Raw genomic sequence first — 25757 nt, 5'->3', positions numbered from 1 at the left:
TGGATGGAAGTCTTACAACTCTGTCGTGATAACTGGCTAACTAGGCATTTTCAAGTACTTAAAGTTATCCATATTCTCTGGGGCTTTTAGTAGTCTTGTGGTGGGACAAATGTCAAGAATTACGTGTCTTTATGCCATACTTGCTGTCATACTAAGCCTCAGTCCAGCAAAGCTCCTATTCTCTTGCAGCTTCTCCCACCCTGCAAGGAACTTGGGATAAAATTTCCTTAGATTTTATAACCCACCGATCATATGTCAAGGGACTTGATGCCATTTTGGTGATAGTTCATCTTTTCTCTAAGATCACCACTACGTTCCTTGCTGTGGCCTCCCCTCAGCCTCTAAGATAGCTTGTTTGTTCATTTAACTTTTCTAGAACCACAGTTTTATCTAGTAGATCACTAAATAAAATTTTGCCACTTGCCAAGTAATGATCTTAAAATTCTCCAGCAAGTATCTGCCATAAACATTATTGGAATTTCAAAGAAATGTAGAGGTCAAAAGGGTTAAATGGCAATATGTGTATCTCTGTAAAAAGAGCAGTATAAAAGGATGTGTGATGCAGATTCCATCATTCCTATTCTGCAGGGGCAAAGTCTTTCACAGATGGGGATCTTCTTGTATCTCCCCCTGAGAATTGCTGAGGGAAAGACATTGAAATGAAAAAGAATAAGCATCCTGCAGTATATCAAAAGAGCGAGCTGCTTGAAATACCCTGCTATATTATGAACATTATTTGATTCATCTGCTTATCTTTATCAATAAGCGTATGCCTCAGTATAGCCTTGTTTGTTTGTAAACCTTACATCATCAGTGAACAAGAGACAGGTGCAATCAGGATGTTCTAATTACACAGGGACAGTTTTCAAATATAGGGTTCATTTCTCATGCTCAGAATGCACAAAGGACTTCATCAGCTATTTTGGTTTTCTTATACAACAGGGAAGCCCATTTGTATCAGTTGTTATTTACCTTTTGGTTGCCAAATCTTTGGCATAATTCCTGTATGGTAGAACTTCGGTTAAGGCTGCTATTCTGGAAATCATGCAGTCCAGGTGCTTGAGGAAAGTATTTCAAGTGGTTTCTTGTGTCCTAAAATGGATGGGCTAAGTTACAGTGGCAGTGAGTGCATTGTTGGAAGGACTAGGTTAGGGACAGATCCATGGAGAAAATCTATCTACGCGGTAACTAAGAGTCGACAACAACTTGATATGTAATCAATAAATCAGTCAATCAATCAATCTTGTGTCCCAAATGCAACACTCCACTTAGAACTTAGCTTAATGAAGGTAGAGACCAGGATCTGGGTAGGAGTACTCAACAATTATCAACAGAAATTTTATAGTGACAGTTTTATACGTTCTGGCAAAAGTTGATATTTTTACTGTAGTTTCTGAATGAAAAGAAACCAAGCCCACAGTAGAGGCCCAGTAGAAAACAAGTACTCATTGTGAGTGCATGTCATGTTCACTGTTTCAGTGTGCACTGTACATCGTAACGTTTCACATGCCATGGCGCTGACGCGTGTTTCTGTTTGGGAGGGAGCTGCTGTGAAACTTTGTGCCAAGCTCTGTATCTATGTTCATTTCAATGGAATGTGTTTGGGTTGTGTGCTCTGTTCAAGGACTTTTCCCATAGACCATCAGAAGCTGTTAGGAGCACCTGGGATTGTGAGCTTGGGAAGATTCTACGGGGGGAGGGATCTCATTTGCACCGAGGGTTTTTAGTTTGCATTTGGCGCGCTTTTATCATTCTCAGCTTTCTTTGTGGTCCTGCATACTGTTCTTTAATAAATCAGATATCTTTGCATTCCTGCTCATGAGTCTGAGAATGTTTTAGAATAGGCATTCATTACAGTGCATCAGTTTCATGAGCTTTCATTTAACTATAAATAATTATTAATAGGTTTAATTATATCCTTACATGTCTGAAGTTGCATCCTGAAAAGTCAGAGATCCCTATTTCTGTCCTAAACCTATACTTTAAAATTGTGAATTGTTTTCAGTGGATGTTAGAATTGTAGGATTCAAAACATTTTTAAAAATTTGGTCAGAAAGTGTATTTTCTCTAAGCAGAAGAAATAATGGATTGAGAGTAGGAACAATAAAGTTCAAATCCTCAGGTATGAAGTGCACTGAGTAAGTGAACACAAACACACATATACACACACTAGATGACTGTGATCCATTGGGTCATCATTTCAGAGTTATTTCCTTACCAGATTCCTCAATGACTTCAAGTGGCAGAGCTTCTAATGTACTGCCTTCACTAGAAAAGTTCTTAAAAATTCAGGGAGATATTCAGAGATGTATCTGCCTTGAAAATAGCCCATGTCATTCATATCGAACTGTATAGCACAGTTAAACTTCAGGAGCTGACCACAGGAAATGTTTTACGACATTTTGTGTTATGTCATAAAATGTTTTATGATAAGTTTATGTCATGTTTTATAAAATTTGCCAAATTTCAATTTCATAGGAGTCATGGGTCCTGGATTTTGGACACATTCTGTAAATTAGCCTATTTGAGGTACCTTGGTTCAAAAACGGTTGGCTTGTGGCACACTGTTTTGCCCAGTTAAAGGTTACAGACAAACTCAAGGGTTTTAGTAGTGTGTGTGCTCGTATGTGCACACGTACATGCATGCACACACACAGACACAAACATGCTGTCCTGAGCATCTGGGAGAAGAAATGAAAAATAAGTTGGCCAATTACAAAATAAGAGTTGGGCCCCCCAAATCTGGAGGGCTTCAGATTGTGTACACTCAATGTAAGTCAACTGACTGAAGTATACTTTCTGTATCCAGAGCCAAACCATAATCGTATAGAGCTTCTAGATTTAAGAGAGGCTTCAATGATTAAATGGAGTGGGATAAGCAGATAGCATGATGTTGTAGACAGGTGTGTGGTGATGCTTGAGCTGAGAAAAATTCAGTGTGCACTAGAAAATGATTGAAAGTAGCTGACCAAAACAGAAAAACGATGTGATTTATAGTATGTCAAAAGCATATTAGAGAAAATGGATCCTCAGTAGCTGGGTAAATTAAAAAATGGGCTGGTATTTCTGGCAAAATATTACCTACATGATCACAGAGAATGCACACACCCCCCCCCATTTATTTTGATTCGTATGGCTGCCCATTTCATTGTCATGACTCTGGGCGGCTAACAACAATTAAAAAATACAACCTAAACTTCACAACAACAAATACATAATTGGCAGCTGGGATAAAACTAGAAACAAACATAAAAAACCAAGATTGTATGTACACCCCACCCAAAAGGCAAAGTAGGACATATTTGCATTAGAAACATGTAACAGATTCAGTCAAAGATGGCATAATAAAATCAGGGGAAGGCTCTCAAAAACAACTCTGACTTTGGTAACTTCTGAAAATCAAGAAGGAGGGACCTAGCCTTTTGTCTGTCGGGAAGGTTGTTCCACAGTGTCAGCACAGCCACCAAAAACAAGGCCACCTTGCTTCCCTCAAACCTCCCAATAATGTGGGATCAGTAAGTTTCCCATTTGATCTGATTGGTTGGGCCAGTACTAGTTGGAGTAGACAATCTTATAAATATCTGGTTGGAATAGATGGTCCTGCAAAAATTTATTTCACTGTATTCCCATGGAGCTCTTTTCAGGCATTAATTTTATTGTTATCTGCTGAAATTGAAGATGAATGTAAGCAGTATCACTTTTAAAAATAAGATTTCAGAAATTCCAATAATTATAAAATCATTTAGCTTCCTTGGAACAAAAGTTCAGGTAGCTAAAATTCCTACTGACCATCAATAAGATATGTGCATACAGTGCATTTGGAAAGTATTCAGACCCCCTTCACTTTTTTCAATTTTGTTATGTTGCAGCCTGATACTACAATCGTTCAAATTCATTTTTTTTCTCATTAATCTACACTCAGTACCCCATAATGACAAAATGAAAACAGAATTTTAGAAATGTCTATAAATTTATTAAAAAGGAAAAACTGAAATATCACATGTATGTAAGTATTCAGACGCTTTACTCAGTACTTCGTTGAAGCACCTTTGGCAGCAATTACAGCCTCGAGTCTTTTTCGGTATGATGCAACAAGCTTTGCACACCTGGATTGGGGGATTTTCTGCCATTCTTCTTTGTGAATCCTCTCAAGCTCAGTCAGGTTGGATGGGGACTGTTGGTGGACAGCCATTTTCAGGTCTCTCCAGAGATGTTCAATAGGGTTCAAGTCAGGGCTCTGGCTGGGCCACTCTAGGACATTCACAGACTTACTAAGGCTCATTCTGAGTTGTCTTGGCTGTGTGCTTAGGATCGTTGTCATGTTGGAAGGTGAACCTTCCGCCCAGGCTGAGGTCCTGAGCGCTGTGGAACAGGTTTTCATTGAGGATATCTCTGTACTTTGCTTCATTCAGCTTTCCCTCAACCCTGACAGGTCTCCCAGTCCCTGCTGCTGAAAAACACCCCCACAGCATGATGCTGCCACCACCATGCTTCACTGTTGGGATGGTATTGGGCAGGTGATGAGCGGTGCCTGGTGTCCTCCAGACATAATGTTTAGAATTATGGCCAAACAGTTCAATCTTGGTTTCATCAGACCAGAGAATCTTGTTCCTCACAGTCTGAGAGTCCTTCAGGTGCTTTTTTGCAAACTCGAAGAGGGCTTTCATGTGTTATGCACTGAGGAGAGGTTTCCATCTAGCCACTCTGCAATAAAGCCCAAGTCGGTGGAGGGCTACAGTGATGGTTGTCCTTCTGGAACTTAGTCCCATCTCCACACAGGATCTCTGTAGCTCAGTCAGAGTGACCATTGGGTTCTCGGTCACCTCTCTTACTAAGGCTCTTCTCCCCTGATTGCTCAGTTTGGCCAGGCGACCAGCTCTTGGAAGAGTCCTAGTTGTGCCAAACTTCTTCCATTTGAGAATTATGGAGCCCACTGTGCTCTTGGGAACCTTCAGTGCAGCAGAAATTTTTTTGTAGCCTTCCCCAGATCTGTGCCTTGCAATAATCCTGTCTCTGAGCTCTGCAGGCAGTTCCTCTGACCTCATGGCTTTTGCTCTGGTACAGTATGCATTGTCAGCTGTGAGGCCTTCTATAGAGAGGTGTGTGCCTTTCCAAATCATGTCCAATCAATTTAATTTACCACAGGTGGACTCCAGTCAAGGTGTAGCAACAGCTCAGCAACTATCAAGAGAAACGGGAGGCACCTGAGCTAAATTTCAAGTGTTGTTGCAAAGGGTCTGAATACTTAAGTACATGTGATATTTCAGTTTTTCCTTTTTAATAAATTTACAGACATTTCTAAAATTCTGTTTTCACTTTGTCATTATGGGGTACTGAGTGTAGATTAATGAGAAAAAAATGAATTTGAACGGTTGTAGTATCAGGCTGCAACGTAACAAAATTGAAAAAAGTGAAGGGGGTCTGAATACTTTCCAAATGCACTGTATATACAAAATACTGTATTTCTTGGATTTTAGACTTGTTGCTAAAGTAGGCATACATAACCACATTAATTTTATGAAGTAATTAAAATAAATTCAACTTATGTCTTTCTGTATGTATCTAGTTTTGCAACTCAGAGATATAATTTATATCATCTGTTCTTTTATAAATGGGAGGCAGTAGGAAGTGTATTTTGCCAAAGTGTTTTTTCTGCAAAAGACTAAAGGAAAAGTGCAGAGAAGCAGCCTTTCTCTCACACATTGTAGGTAAGACCCTGGTTTTATTTAAAAAACATAGAAAGTTTACAGAATTTTCCTTCCTGTTTTTATCCACAATTTTCCTGAGGAAGAAGACCAGGAAGAATTGTAAATTTGATATAGTGCACTTGACTTTTCTGTTCCCTAATTCCTCTTCTGATTGGTTTATTCTTTTTATTGCAACTTAGCTTGTGAGTATTCAAGCTTAGCATCTCTTGAATACTGTTATCCAGTGAGATAAAATAGCATATATTCTTCTGCTGTGAATAATTAGAGTAATTATTGGATAGGTATAACTGGTTTCTATTCTGTTATTTTCCTTACGTTACACTGCTTCCTGCAAATGATCCTTCTGTTCCTGCCTATACTTGCTGACACATCATTTTGTACTTCAGAAAGAAACAATAAATAATAGATTGGTAATTGAATGTATAAATAAAGGAAAATATGGAACTTCGTTGTCCAGTTCTCTGGACAAATACATTCAGCACTTGATTCCATAAAATAAATGCCAGGGTTTTAAAATTGCTAAATGTCTATTGCTTTATAAGAATACTGTAATATAATTAAGTGAACTATTACCATCAGGTAAACAAGAAATAAAGTTTTTGTGAAATGAATTATAGAATTGTAATTTCTGTCAGAATACCACAAATGACCCACATAGGCAGGTATGGACAAGTGGGCTGACAAAGTCAGTGGTAACTTAACAGTATGGTATGTATACTCTTCAAAATTAAAAAGGTCAGAAGTCACTGAATTCTAGAAAATGTGACTGCGGTCTAAAACATGCACCACTCTTATGCAAGTGGAAAAGGCCTGGTGGAATAAAGGCCAGGGGCATCATGTTTGAATAGTTTTGATGACTGAAGGATTGGAGGCCACCCAAATTGGGGAAGAGCGTTCTGCTATATTAGCAATATACAGAGCTCACATATGCAGGAATTGGATATTATGATAATTGCTGCTTACAACACTTAACTGACATGCCATAGAAGTTGGTAAAAGGTTTGAATGATGAGTGCCCTCATTCTGCTCCACATTTTTGTCTGAGCTGTGAAAGAGCAATAATTCCTGGTGGGAGGGGGTGGTCTTCATTTAAATGCCCACAACTTCTGATTTTAGTGATGTATTATCCTTGCTTAAATTTGATGGTCTGACAAAGTTAACAGTCAGCAAAAAATGAATGTGCTTTTTTTTAATTGAATGTTTTATAGCTTATAGTGAGTTTAACAAACAAGAATAATAATAGTGGTAATACAATCAAATATAAACACATACACACACATGTAATGGTAATTAAAATGAACTAGAACTTAAAGAAAAAGGGAATAAAAAATCCATAATATGTTAATATTAATACAGAACTGGACTTTTTACTATAAGTCCATCTTATAACCAATTACATTACTTCTAATTTTTTTTAAAAAAATCTTGAAATGTATTTTGCTGTAATATAAAAAGTGTATGATACTATTTTTGTTTGTATTCTCTTGCTAGAAAAGAGTGGTTGAACAACTGCGAAAGAACTTAATGGTAAAGCAGGAACAGCCTGATAGTAAGTTTCAAATACAGCCATTGGCACAGACAGAAAATAAAATACAAACATCACAGCCACTACAGCAGCAGCCACAGCAGCAGACCACTGCACCCTCTCAAAACCTGCTTGGGTCACAGGTAAAGTGTTTGAATTATTGTTCTCTTTTTTCTTCTCTTGAAACTCAGGTTTGGACTACTAGCTAATATTTATTACAATAAGACTAGGACAAGTTTTATGAATGAAATCTAGTCAATTTGGTAAAAGCAGGTTTGTGAACTAGACAAAATAAATTACGATTTTTCATATAGGAACATTTTTAGCAATTTATTGTGTGATAAAGGATGAGAAGAATATATCAGCAGGAAATATATGCATTTCTATTTTCAAGTATATATACTTTGGGATTAAAGAACTTGGTAAATATAGTACATTTTAGAGAGGGTGTAATGGTACATTACAAAAAAATTATGGGTTAATATTCTCTATTCTTACCAAATTAACATAAGACTCTAAAGCACCAAAGACAGTGCTTCACTAAAAATTATTTTGCTCGCTAAGCAGTCATGGAAGAAGACAAGAAATTAAACCTCTTGCTTATAGGTGTTGCAATTTTTCCCTAGTGGCTCTGATGCATTGCAAGTAGTAGTAAACAGAGTAAAGGACTAGAGCCGCAAAACATCAGTAGCCCTTTGTGTAATTTACTTTATGTTAAAATATACATTGTATATCCTGCTACTTACAATAAAGGCTGGTTTGCAATATAGAACATCCCAATTCCAGACTCTGGTGTCTGGAGAGTTGTCATTGTCATTACTAAGCTAGATAGGCTGTTCTTGCTGATGGCCAACTGGAGTTTGTGCAGTGTAATATTCCTTTGGTGAGAGCATATCAGTGCCCCATTACTATTAGAAAAAAATTAGTCAAATTATATGTACACTGATGGTAAACAAAAAAAAGTCTTATTTGATTTACAAAGTTTAATTCTAGAAATCAGTTGCTATGAAGTAGGTATTTTACTGGTTAGGCCAACTTCAGGTTTGAAATTTTAATTTCAGATTTGTCTGAAATTATGAACACTCTTCTGACTGTTTTGATTAATGTGCTGTTGAAAGTAATTGACACAAAGTAAGTAAAGTGGGAGGACAGCATTAATACTATAGAAATTTTATTGATTAAGTAGATTTTGAATCATCTTGTATGATTTGCATCAGCTGGTGTTAAAAAATTCTGACTATGAAAGAATGCAATTCTAATTTCTGTATTCTGTTCTATAATTTAACTTTCAGGTTATATGCCATATTTGAACAAGATTATATTTAAAACTAAAGAGCCCTCTAGTGAAATTGCCTTAAAATTGCTACATTTTTTCCTCTTTCATTATTCAGTTGCATTGCTTCTTAAAAAGCATTAAACTTGCAACCTATTTCTTTAATAAGAGAAAAACTAAATAAATCAACATCCAGAAAATAAAATAGTTATCTAAAATTGCACATGCACATAACTCTGGTACATTACAGTACTTCTCAAATTATTCTTTAATACTTTCAAGTCTAATAATTTGGAATAATTAACATTAGAATTAACATTATGAAGCTACTTTACATGACACAGCCTTAGCAATGAATTTTAGAGGACTTTTAAAAATTAATAGATTTGTACAATAATTAAAAGGGGCTAGAAGGTAACACTATCAGTAACAAATTACAATATTTGTAAAATTCTTAATTGTAGTAACCATATTGAAAATTCATAGTTTTCAGATGTTGAAATGTTTAGTAGTAGTGAAAGATAAGTGTTAATTCATAATCTGAAATAATTCTTAATAAAACTTTGACTGTTAAATACTGATAGCATGTTCTTTTTGGAATTCTTGAAGGAATGATTCCTTGTATTAGGACTTTATCTCTAGATTCCACTTATTATTGTTGTGGTTTAGCTAATTAAGAACATATTTAAATTATATGAATCAGCTTAAACATAAAATGGGGTCTCATGCATCTGATGTGAATACTACATCAATAAGTGGGCATCTTATTTTAGAGAAAAGCAACATTTCAGTGTTATACAAATCATGGATTTCTGTGAATGCATAGGTGGGAGAAGCTTGGAAGCTCCCAGTTCTAGTTAATTGTAGCATACCATATGAATTATAATTATTAACTATTAATTTCAGCAATTCAGTAGTTGATTGGTTTCCCATTAGGCAGAATTAATAATAACCATGTAGTTTTACTCCAGACATTGTGAGAAACTACTGTTAACAAAAAGTGAAGGCTTCCAAATTGCATCTCATGGCTCATTCTTACTTACGTTATTCTACATGTTCTAATGCAAATGGACAGTTAGTTATGTTTTAACTGATCATATAGTATTTCAGAACATTGATACGTTACTGATATTTCTCCTGTCTTTCTGTAAAGTTTAATGTGGAATGACAATATACACTTACATATATTGACTCTGATAGAATAATCCCATCCCAACTAAAATGATAACACTGCAGCAGTAACTCTAATATTAAATACTTGGAAACTTCTACTAAAATAAAAATACTTTGCCAGTGAGGATTCCTAGATGATGTTTGCTCTGTTGCTTTCAACTGCCAACGACTGGGAGTTTCCAAACCCATACATTTAAATGACCTTTTCATTTTCTGGACTTTCTTGTCTGGACTGAATTTCACCTATTAACCTTCACCTACTTGACTGCAGCCTCCAAAACTTGGTTCAAAACAAATACCATTTTATGCCATTTTATAGGTACAACAACATTTCCATATGCATATTCACATTAATATTTGTTGCATTAAACATGTAAAGAAGAGATGGAAAATGTGTGTCATGGATGCTTGGCTTGACTGTCCTAGGCAAGTCATGCTCTGGATGAACCTGAAATCTGCAACATTTTAGTTATTCCTTGATGTTTTCAGCAACAATCCCCAAGGCTCTGGGAGTAGAGCAAGGCTGACACAGCTCACCCCTCTCTCCCCTTCTCTTCATGGCCTGGTTACCAGCCTGCCCAGGGACCTTCACAGCACCTTATCTCCCTACCACCATTCTGTATTTGAGCACAGTGTATGTGACTGGTCCATCCCACCTTTTCTCCATCTTTCCATAGCTTTCCTTCCCTGCAGCTGCTGTCATCCTACGTGACCAGGCCACTTGCCCCTCACCTGGTCTTCCCATTTCCTCCTTCCCTGCGGCTCCCATTGCCAAGCCTGGATTCAAGAATGGGATACTCATCTGGCCCACCTACCCATCCCTCCCTGGATCTTACTGTCACCTTCCTTACCCTTAATCTCTGCTTAGCTGCCACACACACTGCCACTGATAGCTATTATTTTTCCATTCTGTCTCTTGCCCTAGAAGCCCTATGTCTGGAACACATGTGTTCTGGGTCCATGCCTGGATGAAATATATGTGTTAACGATCCAAACGTGGACTACCCAGTCCTGCCTGTTCCATATCCAGTATAGTCTGTGCACTGAACATTCTGGATATTGCTAATATAAATGGTTAACAAGAGACACGCCTTTCCAAAACTCGGGAGACATGGTAAGGACATATTCCAAGGAGATGATAGGCAAATACTGAAGGATGCATACAAAAACTTGATTACTCTTACACACACTTCACCATCTCTGGGATCAAATCATGACTTAGTGCTTCTGTATGATTAGATATCAACTGTATAGGAGATTTGCTGTTAAGAATTAATAAGTATGTTGATTCTAGGAATAGGGTATCAGTGTATAAATTTTCCATAGTTTTCCCATTGTGCTGTATTGCTTCTATTTTCTCAGTTCTCAATAATAAACTTTTCCTAGTGGGTAGTGTAGTCTTCTAGCAAAAATGTATTTTCTGTTTCTCTTAGAAAACTGTAACTACAGCTTCTATGATCACCACTAAGACACTACCTCTCGTTCTGAAAGCAACAGCAACCATGCCTGCCTCTGTTGTGGGTCAAAGACCTACAATTGCCATGGTGACTGCCATCAACAGCAGCCAGAAAACTGTCCTTAGCACTGATGCACAGAACACGCCTGTCAACCTCCAGACAACAAATAAAGTCACTGGTCCAGGAACAGAGGCAGTACAAATAGTGGCAAAAAATACAGTCACATTGGTAAGCGAGCTGTGTAGCTCACCACTTGAACCATTTTCATAATAAGCAAATAAACCTCTATATGTTAGAGAATATAGTATATTCTCTATATACTTTGAGAATATACAGTACTTTATATTTTGAAGCTTTGCTTAAATTACAATTAGAAAATACACTTATTTTAGAAATTTTCAATTTTAATTACTATTCCAACAATTGATTAATATTGTTACAGTACTATACAGTTTTATATCCTTAACGTGTTCCAGTAATAAGGTGTAAAGTTGTTCCTTTATGATTCTTACTCTACTTGCTGAAAGGACACCGATTTCGTAATCTTGATTGTAGAAGCTTATGCTTGGACATTCTTTATCTGAATGGTATAACTTCCGATATAGATTATTCTCTCAATTTTGTTGCTTATGAAAAAAAAGACTTGCTTAACTTTGTTAAATATTATTGCAACTAGGTCCACAAAAATGGTACCTTGCACAGTGAGTTCTTGTCAGCATTTTTTCAACCGATTTCCTTAGCAATTACAAGCACTGTTATGATCAAGGATCCGTTAACAAAGTAGCAAGCAATTGAAACTTGTTAAATGTAAATTTTAATTTTGAATGTGAAGTCAGCTATTTAAGCAGATACAATTTGGATTAGAAATATAACAATGATTATCAGTATACTTTAAGTATCTGAGCCATGTGAATGTAAACATTTGAGAATTAATCCAGAAATGCAGCTGTAGGTAAATCTACTTACGGCTTTAGTATTCTACTAATAAATTATTTCCTACGTGTTCCTGGACAATAAAGAAAACAACTCATTATGCAAAGCAGTGAACTTTTGGGCTATTTTGAATCTGAATGCTTATGCTCTTAATATAGTTAACCTTCTTGTGAAATACCATTTGAATGGGCAACAAAACTGATAGTATATTCTAATATTCATAGAGCAACAGTATAAATAGAATTCAGAAGGTTCAGATGACTGATACGCTTCTGAAGTAATAGCATAGATTTACATACTTTTGAGAGAAGCAGAAAAGGATTAGCTTCATACTTTCTAATTAAGTAAGCAGTTTCACTCTTCAGAGTCAGTTTATGGTGGAAAGGCTGGCTATCATTATGTAACTTTAAAGTAATTCATCATACCTATACCTTTGCTTAAAGCTTCTTTAGTTCCATCGCCACCTGAGCTCACTCCTGTTGTTTAGCAGGTTCAAGCTACAGCTCCTCAGCCTATCAAAGTGCCACAGTTTATCCCTCCTCCCAGACTTACTCCTCGTCCAAATTTCCTTCCACAGGTGAGTCTATTCAGAATAGATGGTAACTAACCAAACTTTGTAAAATACAACTTTGATTTGAGGTTTGAAAAAGACAACATTAGATATTTCACACATTTAGTAATAATTAGGGCTGTCAAATCTAGGCTGCAAGAATCTGAATGACCAAGAGTGTCATTCAGATTCTTGAATGACAGCAGTGAGTTAGCACTGTTGTTACACTCCATTGTTGAGTTAGATTCTTGCAGCCCAGACATGGTAGCCAGTAATAAACTCTACTCAATGAGTTGCTTTTCAAATTAAAGCTCCATCTTTGCCATCATACTGCTGGCATGCTATAGAACCTTGACATTTGTGGAACTGCTTTATTCCAATTGTTTCTACCTACCCCATTAGGTCTGGCAAGAGACGTATGCTTCAGGCCCTGTCAATTAAAGAGTGTCCTCTGGTGGGATTTAGGAAGTGTGCCTTTTCTGTCTCTACACCTGTCATTTGGAACACCATCCCACCCAAGATCAGATTGGCTGTGTCCCTGCTGGCCTTTCAGAGAACCTTTAAGATCTGGCTGTTCTCCCAGGCATGGAAGTCAGGAAGTTAGCTGAGACTGTGAACGTGGTTAACTTATTGTTGCTGGGCTGTATCCAGTTGCCCCCCCCCCTTTTTTTTTTTTTGCTTCTCTGTATTTAATGTGTTCTTTTTGTTTTGTTTCTTTTGGTATACTGTTTTTGCTCTTACTGTTTTCTAGAAAGGATCAAATTTGTCATTGGAAGATTGGTTGAGCAAATAATTTTTTGAAATAAATTCTCTCCAATGATTAAAGGCAAATGTGTAAAGACAGTATAGAAATCCAGATAACCACTGAATTGCAGCAGAAAGCTAGAGTTTTCTTATCACTTTGCTGCAATGTAATGGTTGTCCAGAATTTTGCACCCCAGATGTGGTAGCGGTACATATAACAGCTTATACACAGTGCTTTGGAAGTCTAATACGGGTAGTCCTTGACTTACGACCATTCATTTAGTGACCGTTTGCAGTTACAACGATGCTGAAAAAAGTGACTTTTGACCAGTCTTTGTGCTTAAGACCGTGAAAGCACCTCCACAATCATGTGACCAAAATTAGGGCACCTGGCAACTGGCATGTATTTATAACAGTTGCAATACCTGGGGTCATATGATCACCATTTGCAACCTTTCCAGCCAGCTTCTAACAAGCAAAATTAATGGGGGAAGCCAGATTTGCTTATGGCCATATGATTCACTTAACAGCTGTGGTGATTTTCTTAACCACTGCGGCAAAAAGGTGGTAAAATTGGGTGCGGTCATGTGATGCTTCACTTAACAACGGCATTGCTTAGCAACTGGTCCCAGTTGTGGTTGAAAGTCAAGGACTACCTGTAATACTGTTTCTCTCAATAGATGATTCTTATACCTCACTGAAATTATGTTTCTCTTTTTCACCTCTACTCCCTGCTTTTTTAAGAGAACCAGTTTTCCAGACTTTGAAGCATAAAGTCATGAACGTTATATAAAGAACACCCAAATAGGTTAGATTCAACATTTAAAATAAGTTATGAATTCCCTTGATTAATGCATACATGTAGGGTTAATATAAATGCTACTGTATTTAATTTGTATTTACTTTGCATAGATAATTCCTCTTATTGTAAATATTCTTCAAGAATATAGCATTGGAAATCCAGTGTATTCTAGGGCTACCATATCAGGGCTGCAAAAAAAAACATGACCACTCTAATTTTTTATTACAAGCTAATTTATGAACTAATACCCCTTTAGTCTGCATAATAGGTATTGAAGCCTTCCTGATGCAAAGACAAACAACAGTGTTTGGTAATATTTACAACCATTATAGTTGGAATTAACCAAGTCTGAGACAGGTTTCAAATTAAGTCCTTTTGTGCTGATGTGTAGGTCTATGTAATACAAGTACCGTTCTGTACTATATCATGTTTGTTGGAAATAGTCTGATATGCTGTTATTCTCTCTCTCTCTCTCTCTCTTTAGGTTCGACCTAAACCAGTTGCCCAGAATAACATACCTATAGCCCCAGCCCCACCTCCTCCTATGCTTGCTGCTCCTCAACTTATTCAGCGGCCTGTGATGTTGACCACAAAGTTCACACCCACCTCCTTACCCTCTACACAAAATTCCATACACCCAGTCCGTGTTGTGAATGGGCAAACAGCAACCATAGCCAAAACTTTTCCAATGGCACAACTCACCAGCATTGTTATAGCAGCCCCAGGTACCAGGCTTGCTGGACCTCAGACTCTACAGATCAGCAAACCAAATGTTGAGAAGCAGGTACAGATAGAGGAATGCTGTTTGGTTGGTCTGTATTTTTATTTACAGCCCATCAGAGCCATTACAATTTGCTTGCTTTGTTTTACTTCTACCTCAGTATACAGCTTTCATCAGCAAAATTATGTTTCCATTATCTTGCTAACATTCATAATGAAACTGACTTGTAAATGAGATAACAATTTTGCAACAACATTTAATTTATCACTGGTTACAGAAAAGGTATTTAAATAGTTTGCAACCTAGATAGTCAAAAGAACATAGCCCTAACATCATATATCAGAATTGTTTGTTTATTTATTTATTTATTTATTTTCTATTCTGCCTTTATTACTTTTATAAATAACTCAAGGTGGCTAACATACCTAATACTCCTTCCTCCTCCTATTATCCCCACAACAACAAGCCTGTGAGGAGAGTTGGGCTGAGAGACAGTGACTGGCCCAAGCTCACCCAGCCAGCTTTCATGCCTAAGGAGGGACTAGAACTCAGACTCCTGTTTTCTAGCTAGCACCTTAACCACTAGACCAAACTGGCTCTCTTAGTAATCATTTTTTTTCCTGGTAATGCATCTTCCCTAAGCTGATTTTGAAGCCTGATTTTAATTCTCAAAAGTTGTTTTTAAGCTTGACAAATTTTCCATTGATGCATGAGGAAAGTAACCCAAGGTTTTCTCTATTTTAGGAAGTTGCAGCATAACTTTTATTTTTAAGCCGCCCAGAGTCACTATTATAGTGAGATGTGTGGTGTATAAATTTAATGATTGATTGATAGATAGATAGAATATTTGTGCATTAATTCACAGTAAAACGTGAACAGAAAATCACCACATACCAAATTATTCGTCTGGTTTGCAAATAAGGAAAGGGGTAGTGTTTCCTTCCATTTTGAACTAACAGAAAACCACTATTAGTGTTAACTAAGACTTAGTTGTATATTTAATACCTTTAACCATGATTGACTTATTCAGTAAGGAGTGCCAAATATTTCCAGTGCTGTTTCACAGCCATGCCAGACTAAACTATAAGACCCTTTTATATTAAACTGCAGTTCAAACAAATATTTTAAGACATAGCCGGTGTTCACCCATAACCATAAGCCAGATTTTAACCATAGGTAAAGGTAAAGGTTTCCCTTGACGTAAAGTCCAGTCGAATCCGACTCTAGGGGGCGGTGCTCATCTCCGTTTCTAAGCCTTGGAGCCGGCGTTGTCATAGACACTTCCGGGTCATGTGGCCAGCATGACGACTCGGAACGCCGTTACCTTCCCGCCGAAGCGGTACCTATTGATCTACTCACATTTGCATGTTTTCGAACTGCTAGGTGAGCAGGAGCTGGGACGAGCAACGTGAGCTCACCCCGCCGCGCGGTTTCGAACCGCCGACCTTCCGATCGACAGCTCAGCGGTTTAACCCGCAGCGCCACCGCGTCCCTTTCAGAGATTTTAACCATGTTTTGTTGAAAAATCTATAGCAGCTTAGTTTGTATAGCATGCTAAGCCAAAAATGAATAGGCCACAATATGGATTACTATTAAGTACAAACCAATCCATATCCATGTTGCATGTATTGCTCATATAGCATACTGAAAATATCATTGTCTCCTTGGAACAGATTGGTAACATTTCATGACTTCACATCCATGTCATAAAGAGATTGTTGTGTCATTGTGGAGGCATTTATGATGCTATATGCAAAGGATTCTACCATATAGTTGTAAATATACTTCAGGAAAACCCAGTCTTTCAGGCATCAAGGAGAACTAATTTTCAGGCAAATTTATGTTAATACTATAGCATGAAGAGAAATGCAGAGTACCTCTTCCTAGCAAAATGGTGTCTAAGCAAGCTTTTCAGGGAGATCATTCTATAAAATATCAGCCCATCTGTAGTTCTGCTTCCCAGGTCTTTCACTTAAGTCTTGGACTTTATGGTGTTTCAAAAAATTATTATTATTTGAGATATTTTCACATAATTAAGGCTTTTCATCATTATTGTCATTCTGGTTAATAAAAGGCATTGTATCTTTTTTGTTTTCTGGCTAAAATAAGAAATATATATTTAGTTACTTCTATTTCAGACAGTCAAACCCCAAGTAGAAACAGAGGAGAAGCCAACAGAGATTCATACTGTTACCCCTCCTGCACCTCCCAAGCCAAAACGAGAAGAAAACCCACAGGTACTAATAGTTACAATATTATTTTCTGGCAGGCAATCTAATATATTGTCAATTAGTAATATGTTAAAAATTGGGTTTTGTTTATTGTCTGAAATCTCTTAAATATCTGGGAATAATTCTTCCAAGAAAAATGCCTTTGTAGTATATGTAAATACAGTTGGCAGTATAATTCAGATTAACCATATTAACAGACAGTTGAAAATATTTATGAATTTTTGGGGAAGGATAAATGTAATGAAAAGGAATTTAACTTCAAGATTAGTATATAAATTTAAGACAGATGTCTCTGTGTTAATTCCAACTAGATATTTTAAACAGATCAATAAGCTACTGATGACTTTTTAATGGAATGGTCAGACCCCAGGGTTCTTTCTTTCAAATTGTAATTACCATATGAAAATGGGGCTTCTGATTTTCCAGATTTTTAGTTGTACCATTGGGCATATGTATTACCTTCTGTTTTTTTTTTTTTAAGTTAAATGAAATTGAATATGAGCCACTATGGCTACAACCACAGAGTTACTATTGGCTTGTTTGAAATCCTGGCAGATTCTATTTTTAATCAGAATTTAGTTGTATTCCCAAGTATTAAAGGCAGCCAGATTTATTTGGATGTTAGGGAAGGAGATTCAAATTTGACCTTGTTCTTATAAAAATGTGTAATTATATTAACTGATTTTTGTTTTTAACATTACATTAATATTTCCTCTGGAAATGGAGTGACATGTAAGTTGTGGTAGGTGGAAGGAAAGGAAGGAGGGAGTCTGTGAGATAATGCCTATTTAGAAATGGCGGGTAAAAGTGTTCGTTTACTTTTAGTTTTTGAAAACTTGGACTGAAAAAGGGGTTAAGATCATATTACTAACGAGTTTATTGTTAATTATATTTTTATAACTTAAGAAACACAAAAAGAATATAATCTGCCTAAAGAGGCTAAATGGCAAGGTATTCAGTTAAAATATTGGTTATTTTCCCAATTTGGACCTGATGCTTTGGTGGCCCCAGAAGCCCCTATAATTCTGAATATATTAGAAAAGCTTTTTTCTTAGAAATCAACAATTGAGTAATATAAAAAAATTGAAGGATCTTTCTAAGATAAAAAATTGATTTATAAAGAGTATGGAATCAAGAATTGAGAGTCTCCAATTTTAACAAGTCAGTGGTCTCAACTTTTTAAAAAATGTTAATTGTGTCTTACAATCTTTAGAGGAGAGTAATTCATCAAAACATTCTTCAAATGTTGGGACAACTCCACAAATATTCAAAAAGTAGTGGTTATCTATTTTTCTAGATTGGATATGCAGTAATTTGAAGATACATTAACAGATACATTTTGGACACAACTCTGAGTGTTCCATAGTGTTCCATAGTGGCGGAATAGTCTTAATATTGTTAGTAAGGTTTTAGCAAGGGAGTTAAGATTTAAAGGTGCCAGTGTTTTGTTGAATTGTATTAAAAAAAACCTGGAGTTTTATGAAGAAATTTGGATATATCATACCTCAGTTGTTGGAAAAAAAATACTGTCAAGTTTTCTTGGGAAAGACACTAGTTCACCGGACGCCAAAGGTGGTTTGAAGAAATGTGTGCACTTTCAGCGTTTGAATTAACTCTTTATTAGTACAATGTGAAGACTGGACAATACAATTCTATGTTGCCATGGTTTAATTAATTGTTTAAAACCAAGCTGTAATTCTTAATTATAACTGCTTGCTATTTTTTTTAAGATTGGTCAATCTATTTTTTTCTTCTAACTTAGATTTTGTTTTTTTATTTTGTACTTTGGTACTTTATGTGTTGAGTCACTTGACAGCAGCCTCCAAATTTAAAACAAAGACTACATTTATGACATTTTATAGGTACAGTGATGTTTGTGTGTGTGTGTGTATTCACACTAAACTTTGTTGCATTAAATATGTAAACTAGAACTGTACATGAACTGAAAACTCTATCATGGATATTTGGCTGGACTGTTCTAGGCAAGTCATGCTCTGGATGAACTGAAATCTGGAACATTTTGGTTGTTCCTGGTTTTGTCTCTCTCTGGAATAACCTGTCCCCCAAAGTTAGGATAAACCCTTCTGGTTGTCATTCCAGAAGGCCATGAAGACAGTATTTTTTAATGAGCCTGTAGCACAGAGGGTATCATCTAATCAGAGCCAGCTGTGTGTGTGTGTGTGTAGAACATAGCCAGTTTATGATACTGGACGTTTTAAGACTGTTTTTATGGGTGTAACCATCCTAGAGTTGGTACAAGGATGCAGCATGCATATTGATGTAACTAAATATTAAATCTCAAATGTAAGTATGTACTTAAACTGGATTGGATTCAGGTTGTCATTGACCTCAGAGAACACCCACAGTTGTGTCTCAAACATCTTTCTTGAAAATCGAATATTCATAACTAGATAGTAGTAGTTATCATAAGCTTCTGAGTGAAGGGAGGGCTTTTTCAGGAGTGCTTGGCAGTCAGCTTCTTAAAATTAATATTGTTACATGTGTGTGGTATCTCCTTTGACAGGTAAAGGGAAATGTGGTCTGCCACATTACAGTGAGAATCTTGTCTGCTGACTCTTGTTGGATAAGGCAGCACACTGAACATCTTACCAAGACTGCATTGCCCACTATGTTCAGATCATTATGAAGTTGGGATTATTTTAAAATATCTAGCAAATCTATCACTCAGGGCTTCTGAGAGTTCCAGCATACTACTTGCTGGGGCAGATGACAATAAGCTTTATTCCACTTGGGGAATAAAGGAAGGTAGGGAGCAGTGGATAGTTAGTTTAGGACTTGCGGGGTGGGGAACAGATAGTTTAGGACACGATGGACTCAGCAAAGTAAGTTTTCTTTGCTACTTTTACTATCATTCAGTAGTTACAGCCATGAGCTCTACCACAAATTTAGATCTCCCTGTGCAACTTCTACCAAATGTGTTTCAGGCAATGTCTCACCTGGCTAACTGCCCTTCAGCTGCCATAGCCTTAGACAGGTGCTTGGGATATTGATGACAAGTCTTTTTTCATTTGTTTCATTCATTTGTGTCATAGTTATGTGAAGGCTTTTGATATGATTATCAGTTCCAATTGCTAGAAACTTCCCCTGAGTGTTCAGGAATCCCTCAAATGTCAAATTTCAGTTCACTCTGAGACTGTTTTAATAGGATGTCCATCCCTGCAAGGGAGGGTAGTTGCCAGAAAATGACCTGCCCGTGGTGATTGGATTTTTTAAATGTCACTTAACCATCAGATCATTATATACTCAGGGACAAAAATCAGTGGTATGCTAATTCTATGTTGTGGGTCAGTAATGCATTGAGACAGTCCCATAGTTGCCATGGAAAGTGGCATCATCCAGTTGTATATTTCAGTATCCCTGTTCAGGAGAGAGGGGGGGGGGATAAATTGCCAGACGTGTACTTCACCATGCAGAGAAGCAGCATGGTGTAGTGGGTAAACTGGTGGCAGGGAAAACAAGAGCTAGTTCACACTCAGCAACAGATGCTCACTGAGTGACTTTGAGCCAGTAATTATCTGTCTGCCCAGCCTACCTCACAGGATTGTTGTGGGGGAAAATTGGAGGAAGGAGAATTACATACATATGAATTATGTACAGAATTATGCTTCAAGCTCCTGAAGGGAAGGTAGACTATGCATGTAACAAATAAATAAGCAAACATATAGTCTTGTCTACCTTTAAAATAATTTATTTATTTTATTTATTTATTAAATTTATCCCAGCCCATCTCCTCCCATTGGAGGAGAAATAATCTGTTAACAGTATGGCTATGTATATGTGTTCCTGCTGTTTCTGGGATTACATGAGGTTACTGAATTTTTATTTTGAACCTTTTTTATTAGGGGACTTACCCAACACCACAAAGATTTGAGTTACCATATTCAAACCCAACATTTTAAGAGCTATATGCTACTCTGGCATTAATTCCTACACATTTTTGTTGGCCACAGCTTTGATTAATTAAACAAAGCATTATCATTTATATGAACCCTAATTTTTGAAAATATTTCATTTTATGTTCTTTTGTTTATATCATTTTTATCCCACCTTTTCTTAGGATAAACTGGAGAAAATTTGTTACTTGCTACTTTATTTCCAAGATGGAAACAAAATATACTATAATTAGAATTGTAACATATTTTTTAGTGAGTGATTTGGGGCAGCTTCAGATGGCATACAGGGAAGCCATCTCCCTAGAGAATGAGTTTACTGAGTGAATAAATAGGAGCTTGGCAAGGACGTTTGGCTAAGAAGAGGGAAGAGGCAGGAGAGACAGAAGAATAAAAAAGAAAAAGCCAGGGAGGAGAGACTGCTGATTGATTGCTTCTGCTGACTTTTTTTCTGATAATCCATTGGACTGCTGATTGCCCATTGTGCATGACAACACGTTGCTTGCTGTTGATCTAGTTGGGAGGCAGCTTGAGGGGAAGCCAGCTCCCCAACAGCAGGCAAACAGATTGGTAGAAATCAAGGAGGGTGTGTGTGTGTGTGTGTGTGTGTATCATTCTTTCTTTTCATCAGAGGAGCATGAAGGCAGAAAAAGTTGCTGTTGTGATCAGTATGAGATGTGCCATATTTGTTTTCTTTGCTGAAGGCAAACTCCAGTGCTACAAATGCAAAAAGATTACCATCCTGGAAGAGAGGTTGAAAGGGCTAGAGATGAAATTTTTACTCCCTAGCTTATTAGGGAAGATAGGGAATTTTTAAATAGGTCACAGGAAGTGCTTGTGGAAAGACAACTGAATTAAGAAGCCTCTTGGAAAAAAGCAAGAAGCAAAATGGAGGGACTGGAGAGATGGAGGAAAGTAACACAGATGTCCAAGCCTGTCAAAAAAGACTTTAAAATTTTAAAGCTACAGAATAGATTCCAGAGCTTCACTGTTGATTGTATTTCTGGACTATTGAAGGAAAAGCAGCTGCCACACATCTCAAGAATGGAAGAAGAGGGTGCTTCAGGTTCTACAAAAGGAAGGATGCTTGCCTCTTCCCTAGAGAGCAGGAAGCAAGTGGTGGTGATGATCTGTTAGCCAGCCAGTCTATCAAGAGCAGAGTGGTGCTTTTCTGGGGCACACTTTTGGAATGTGACAAAAAGATTTCCAAGACTCTAAGCCAATGACAAATATCCCTTCCTTGTGATCCATATGGGAACAAATACACTGCCAAACACAACCTTGAAATCACTGCAAGGGACTAGGAAGCACTGGACAGGAGGGCAAAGATACTTGGGGCTCACTTTGTGTTCTCTTCCTTCTTTCCTGTGAAAGGATACAGCTCTGAAAGAGAATTCCCCAAAGGAACAATTAGATATGCAGATGATACCAATGGGAATGGTTTCGTTGCTTTGATAATGTAACGTATTATTAGAGACTCCTAGCACATCATTAGAAATGTGTTGGAAGAGACCTTGCAAACCTGATAAGGAGGACTGAATCCTATAGGGGAAGGAGAGGAGAAAATGGAAAATAGTGTGATGCTGGCAAGGAAATGCTGAATGTGGAGGTATCAGAAATGAGCATGTAAATACTGGAAGGAATAGGTCAAGTTATGTGACCCAAGTGTTCCAGCATCTTTACACAAATGCACAAGTGTAGGACACAAGTGGGAAGAACTAGAACTCTTAATGCAGGAAGGAGAATATGATTTAATTGGTATTATTGAAAGCTGGTAGGATCAAACTCATGAGTGGGAGGAAAGATTGAATCAAGGAACTATTAACTCAGGCAATCAACCAAGCAGCAAACAACAGCCCAATCAAAGAACTCCCAAGGAGAGAACAACACCCCTACCAACACAAGCAGGGCAAGCCACGGTATGTAAACGGAGAGCAAGGCCCACTCCCTCCTCGCACTGAAGATGTTGCCTAGTCTGGCAGTGAAACGTCTGCGAGAAAGCAACAAGGCTCGGAGAGCACCAAGGACTCAACAGTTCAACCCTGAGCTACAAATATTTGCTTTGATAGGAAAGATTGAAGTCTATAACATATTCAGAAGGAACCAGGAAGACAAAGGGGGAAGAGGAGTGGAAACTCTGAGAAGGAGGTACACACATGTATTGAGATCCAGGAATTTGGGCATGAGATACTCTGTAACTGAGAGCATCTGAGTAAGAATACAAAGAAGATGAAATAACCAAAATACTACTGTGCAAACGTGTTATTGTACCAGGCCAGACAAGCCAGGGCACACAACTTTCAGGGAGAAAAGAGATAGCAAAAATGAAGGATTTAAACTGTCCAGACCTATGTTGAAAAACTAACTCAGCCAAAAATTCCTTAAGAGGTTTTGCTGGCCATTGCATTTCCAGAAGGTTGAAAAAGAGACCTTCTAGAATTAGTATTCCTTGATCTGATACTAACCAATTAGGAAAAGTTGATTGAAGAAGTAAAAGCAATGAGAGCTACTTTAATAAGCTTAGAGAAGTATTAGGTAAGATGCCATAGACAGAAATCCTGAGGTCAAAGGGTATGGGACATGGTACCTGGCTTCAAGCATCCAAAGGGCTGTCTTGAAGAAGGTAGAACAAAATTACTCAGAATCATTCCAGAAGACAGAACAAAAAACAGAGTTTTAATTATGAGGAAGTAGATTTTTATTGGACATCAGGAAAAAATTCTTAATGGTAAGAACTGTTCAACAACTGAATAACTTCCTGAGGAGGTAGTGAACTATCCTGTGATTAAACAAAAGTTGATTGGCTGTCTGAGAGTTGCTGTAGTAGTGCGTTACTATACTAGGTGGGAGGTTAAATTAAATGATCCCCAGATTGCTTCCAGTGTTTACATTCTATGATTTTGTGAATTTATTCTTCATTGACAGAGTATATAAAGAGAGAAAAAGAAAAATTATAAGAGAGTAATAGAAAGAAATTCAAACAAAAATAATAAAGAAAAAAGAAGAAAGACATAGCATATACAGTATATAATAAATACATAAAAATGACTCTGTTAGGAAAACTTGCTTTCAAAACTTGAATCGTATTGATAATTATTTCCATTACATTCATAAATAGCCAGTTCAAAAGCTAAGGGTGAACAGATTTCTTTAATCCAGGATTGTAAATCCAGAGTGATAATTTCTTTCCAACAGCACACTCCAAACTCATTAAACCCAAAGTTCTTCATAAATGGATACATTCCAAGTTTCTGAAAGATAATTTAAAATCACATTAACATCTTCAAACCTTATTTCTCTTTGTAAAATCAGATTAACAATATGAATGCAAAATGGGACAACATATTCATTAGAGTCCCCTCAGATATAATTACACCTCCAGCATAAAAAAGTTGTAATCCTTCTTAAACATCTGTTGAGATGTCCAGTAAACATGAACAGGATACTTTAGATGAACTAGTCTTACCTTAAGGTCACAAGAAAAATATTTAACATTCTTTAAAACACAAGGCTTGATTGATTGATTGATTGATTGATTGATTGATTGCCACTCCCAGAGACTTTGATTTGTTAAAATAAGTTATTTGAACTCAGTACTCTGAAAATATTTTTCTTACTAATACTGGTTGCAAATACCTACCTTAGTATTATTCTTCAGCTGTCTATAAAAATAAAGAGTTCGGAGTCTTCTAATACAACAATAACGTAAGAGTTTCAGAAGCTTCTACACCTCAGATTGAAAAATCAAAAGATGACTTCACTGTCAGTCACCAGTTTTAGGCAATCCAAATTCCTTCTGCATTGCATGAAACATTTTGAAGGAATAATTTACAGTAAGCTGCTGGTCTGGAGTATTAATACCATTTTCCATCCAAGTACTTTAGAAAAAAAATCTTTACCTGCTATTTGTAAATTGGTATAATTCGAATTATAAAAGTGATATAAGTTTTCCCAGAGAACCTGAAAATAAAGAATTCTTACAGTGCATAATATGGAAGTTTCAAAGCAATTTATTCAGAAGATCATCACTTTTGCCATATATTTTAACAATACATCCACATTGTTTGGTTCATAGATTTTACAAAAAAGATTTGTGCACAAGAACTGCGCTTTTATAACAGTAATTTGTCTTTATTCAGTGCTAGAATGGATCCAGGGAGGCCCAGATTCAGATCCCCAGTTGGCCATGAAGTTGAAGAAATGAGTAATTTGAGGCCACTTTCAGGCCAACCTACCTCACAGGGTTGTTGTGATGATTAAATAAGGGACAATCTGAAATATGCTGCCCGGAGCTCCCAAAGGATAGAAAAGATATAAATGTAATAAAAATATAAGTCATTGCAGGATCTTCTCTTCGCTTCAACACATTTTAACAATTCAAACACATAACGGGCCTTAAGTTAGTTTCATTTACTATTGTCACATGCGTTGCATTCAAGGTGAAAGAACTTCCTGATGCAAGGATTAATCTTGATTATCCTTCACCCCACTAAAATTTTGAGGTAAACTACATCTGAACAAGCCCTGGGGAACCTACAAGCAGTTAAATCCTAATTTTATTGCTAGATTTTTTATAGCTTATTCCTCTTGGTTCTCATGTTTTCAGTGTAATTTCCATGTTAAACATGTAATAAACCAAAGGTAGTTAAAATAGCACTGCTAATTTTGAGAATTTGAACTTAAATTCTGAAATGGTTTAAAAGAAGAATAGTGCTGTATTTTATGTTGC

At 36.9% G+C, this 25757-nt stretch overlaps 1 protein-coding gene across 4 annotated transcripts in view; it reads left to right on the top strand.

Moving 5' to 3' along the window:
• PHF21A (PHD finger protein 21A) overlaps window positions 1-25757 on the top strand; it is a 160989-nt gene that overhangs the window by 114070 nt on the left and 21162 nt on the right. For 2 of the 4 annotated variants that reach the window (XM_063289666.1, XM_063289664.1), the window contains exons 6-10: window positions 7200-7376; window positions 11113-11364; window positions 12560-12646; window positions 14650-14949; window positions 17025-17123. In XM_063289666.1, the coding sequence (XP_063145736.1) occupies window positions 7200-7376; window positions 11113-11364; window positions 12560-12646; window positions 14650-14949; window positions 17025-17123 (915 nt within the window). Of the gene's footprint in view, window positions 1-7199; window positions 7377-11112; window positions 11365-12556; window positions 12647-14649; window positions 14950-17024; window positions 17124-25757 lie in introns of all 4 variants that reach the window. The other 2 variants (XM_063289665.1, XM_063289663.1) reach the window with 1 other exon arrangement.

This window comes from Candoia aspera, chromosome 1, assembly GCF_035149785.1.
Source record: "Candoia aspera isolate rCanAsp1 chromosome 1, rCanAsp1.hap2, whole genome shotgun sequence".
NCBI classification, from domain to species: Eukaryota; Metazoa; Chordata; class Lepidosauria; order Squamata; family Boidae; genus Candoia; species Candoia aspera.
This window is presented reverse-complemented; position numbering and strand designations above follow the sequence as displayed.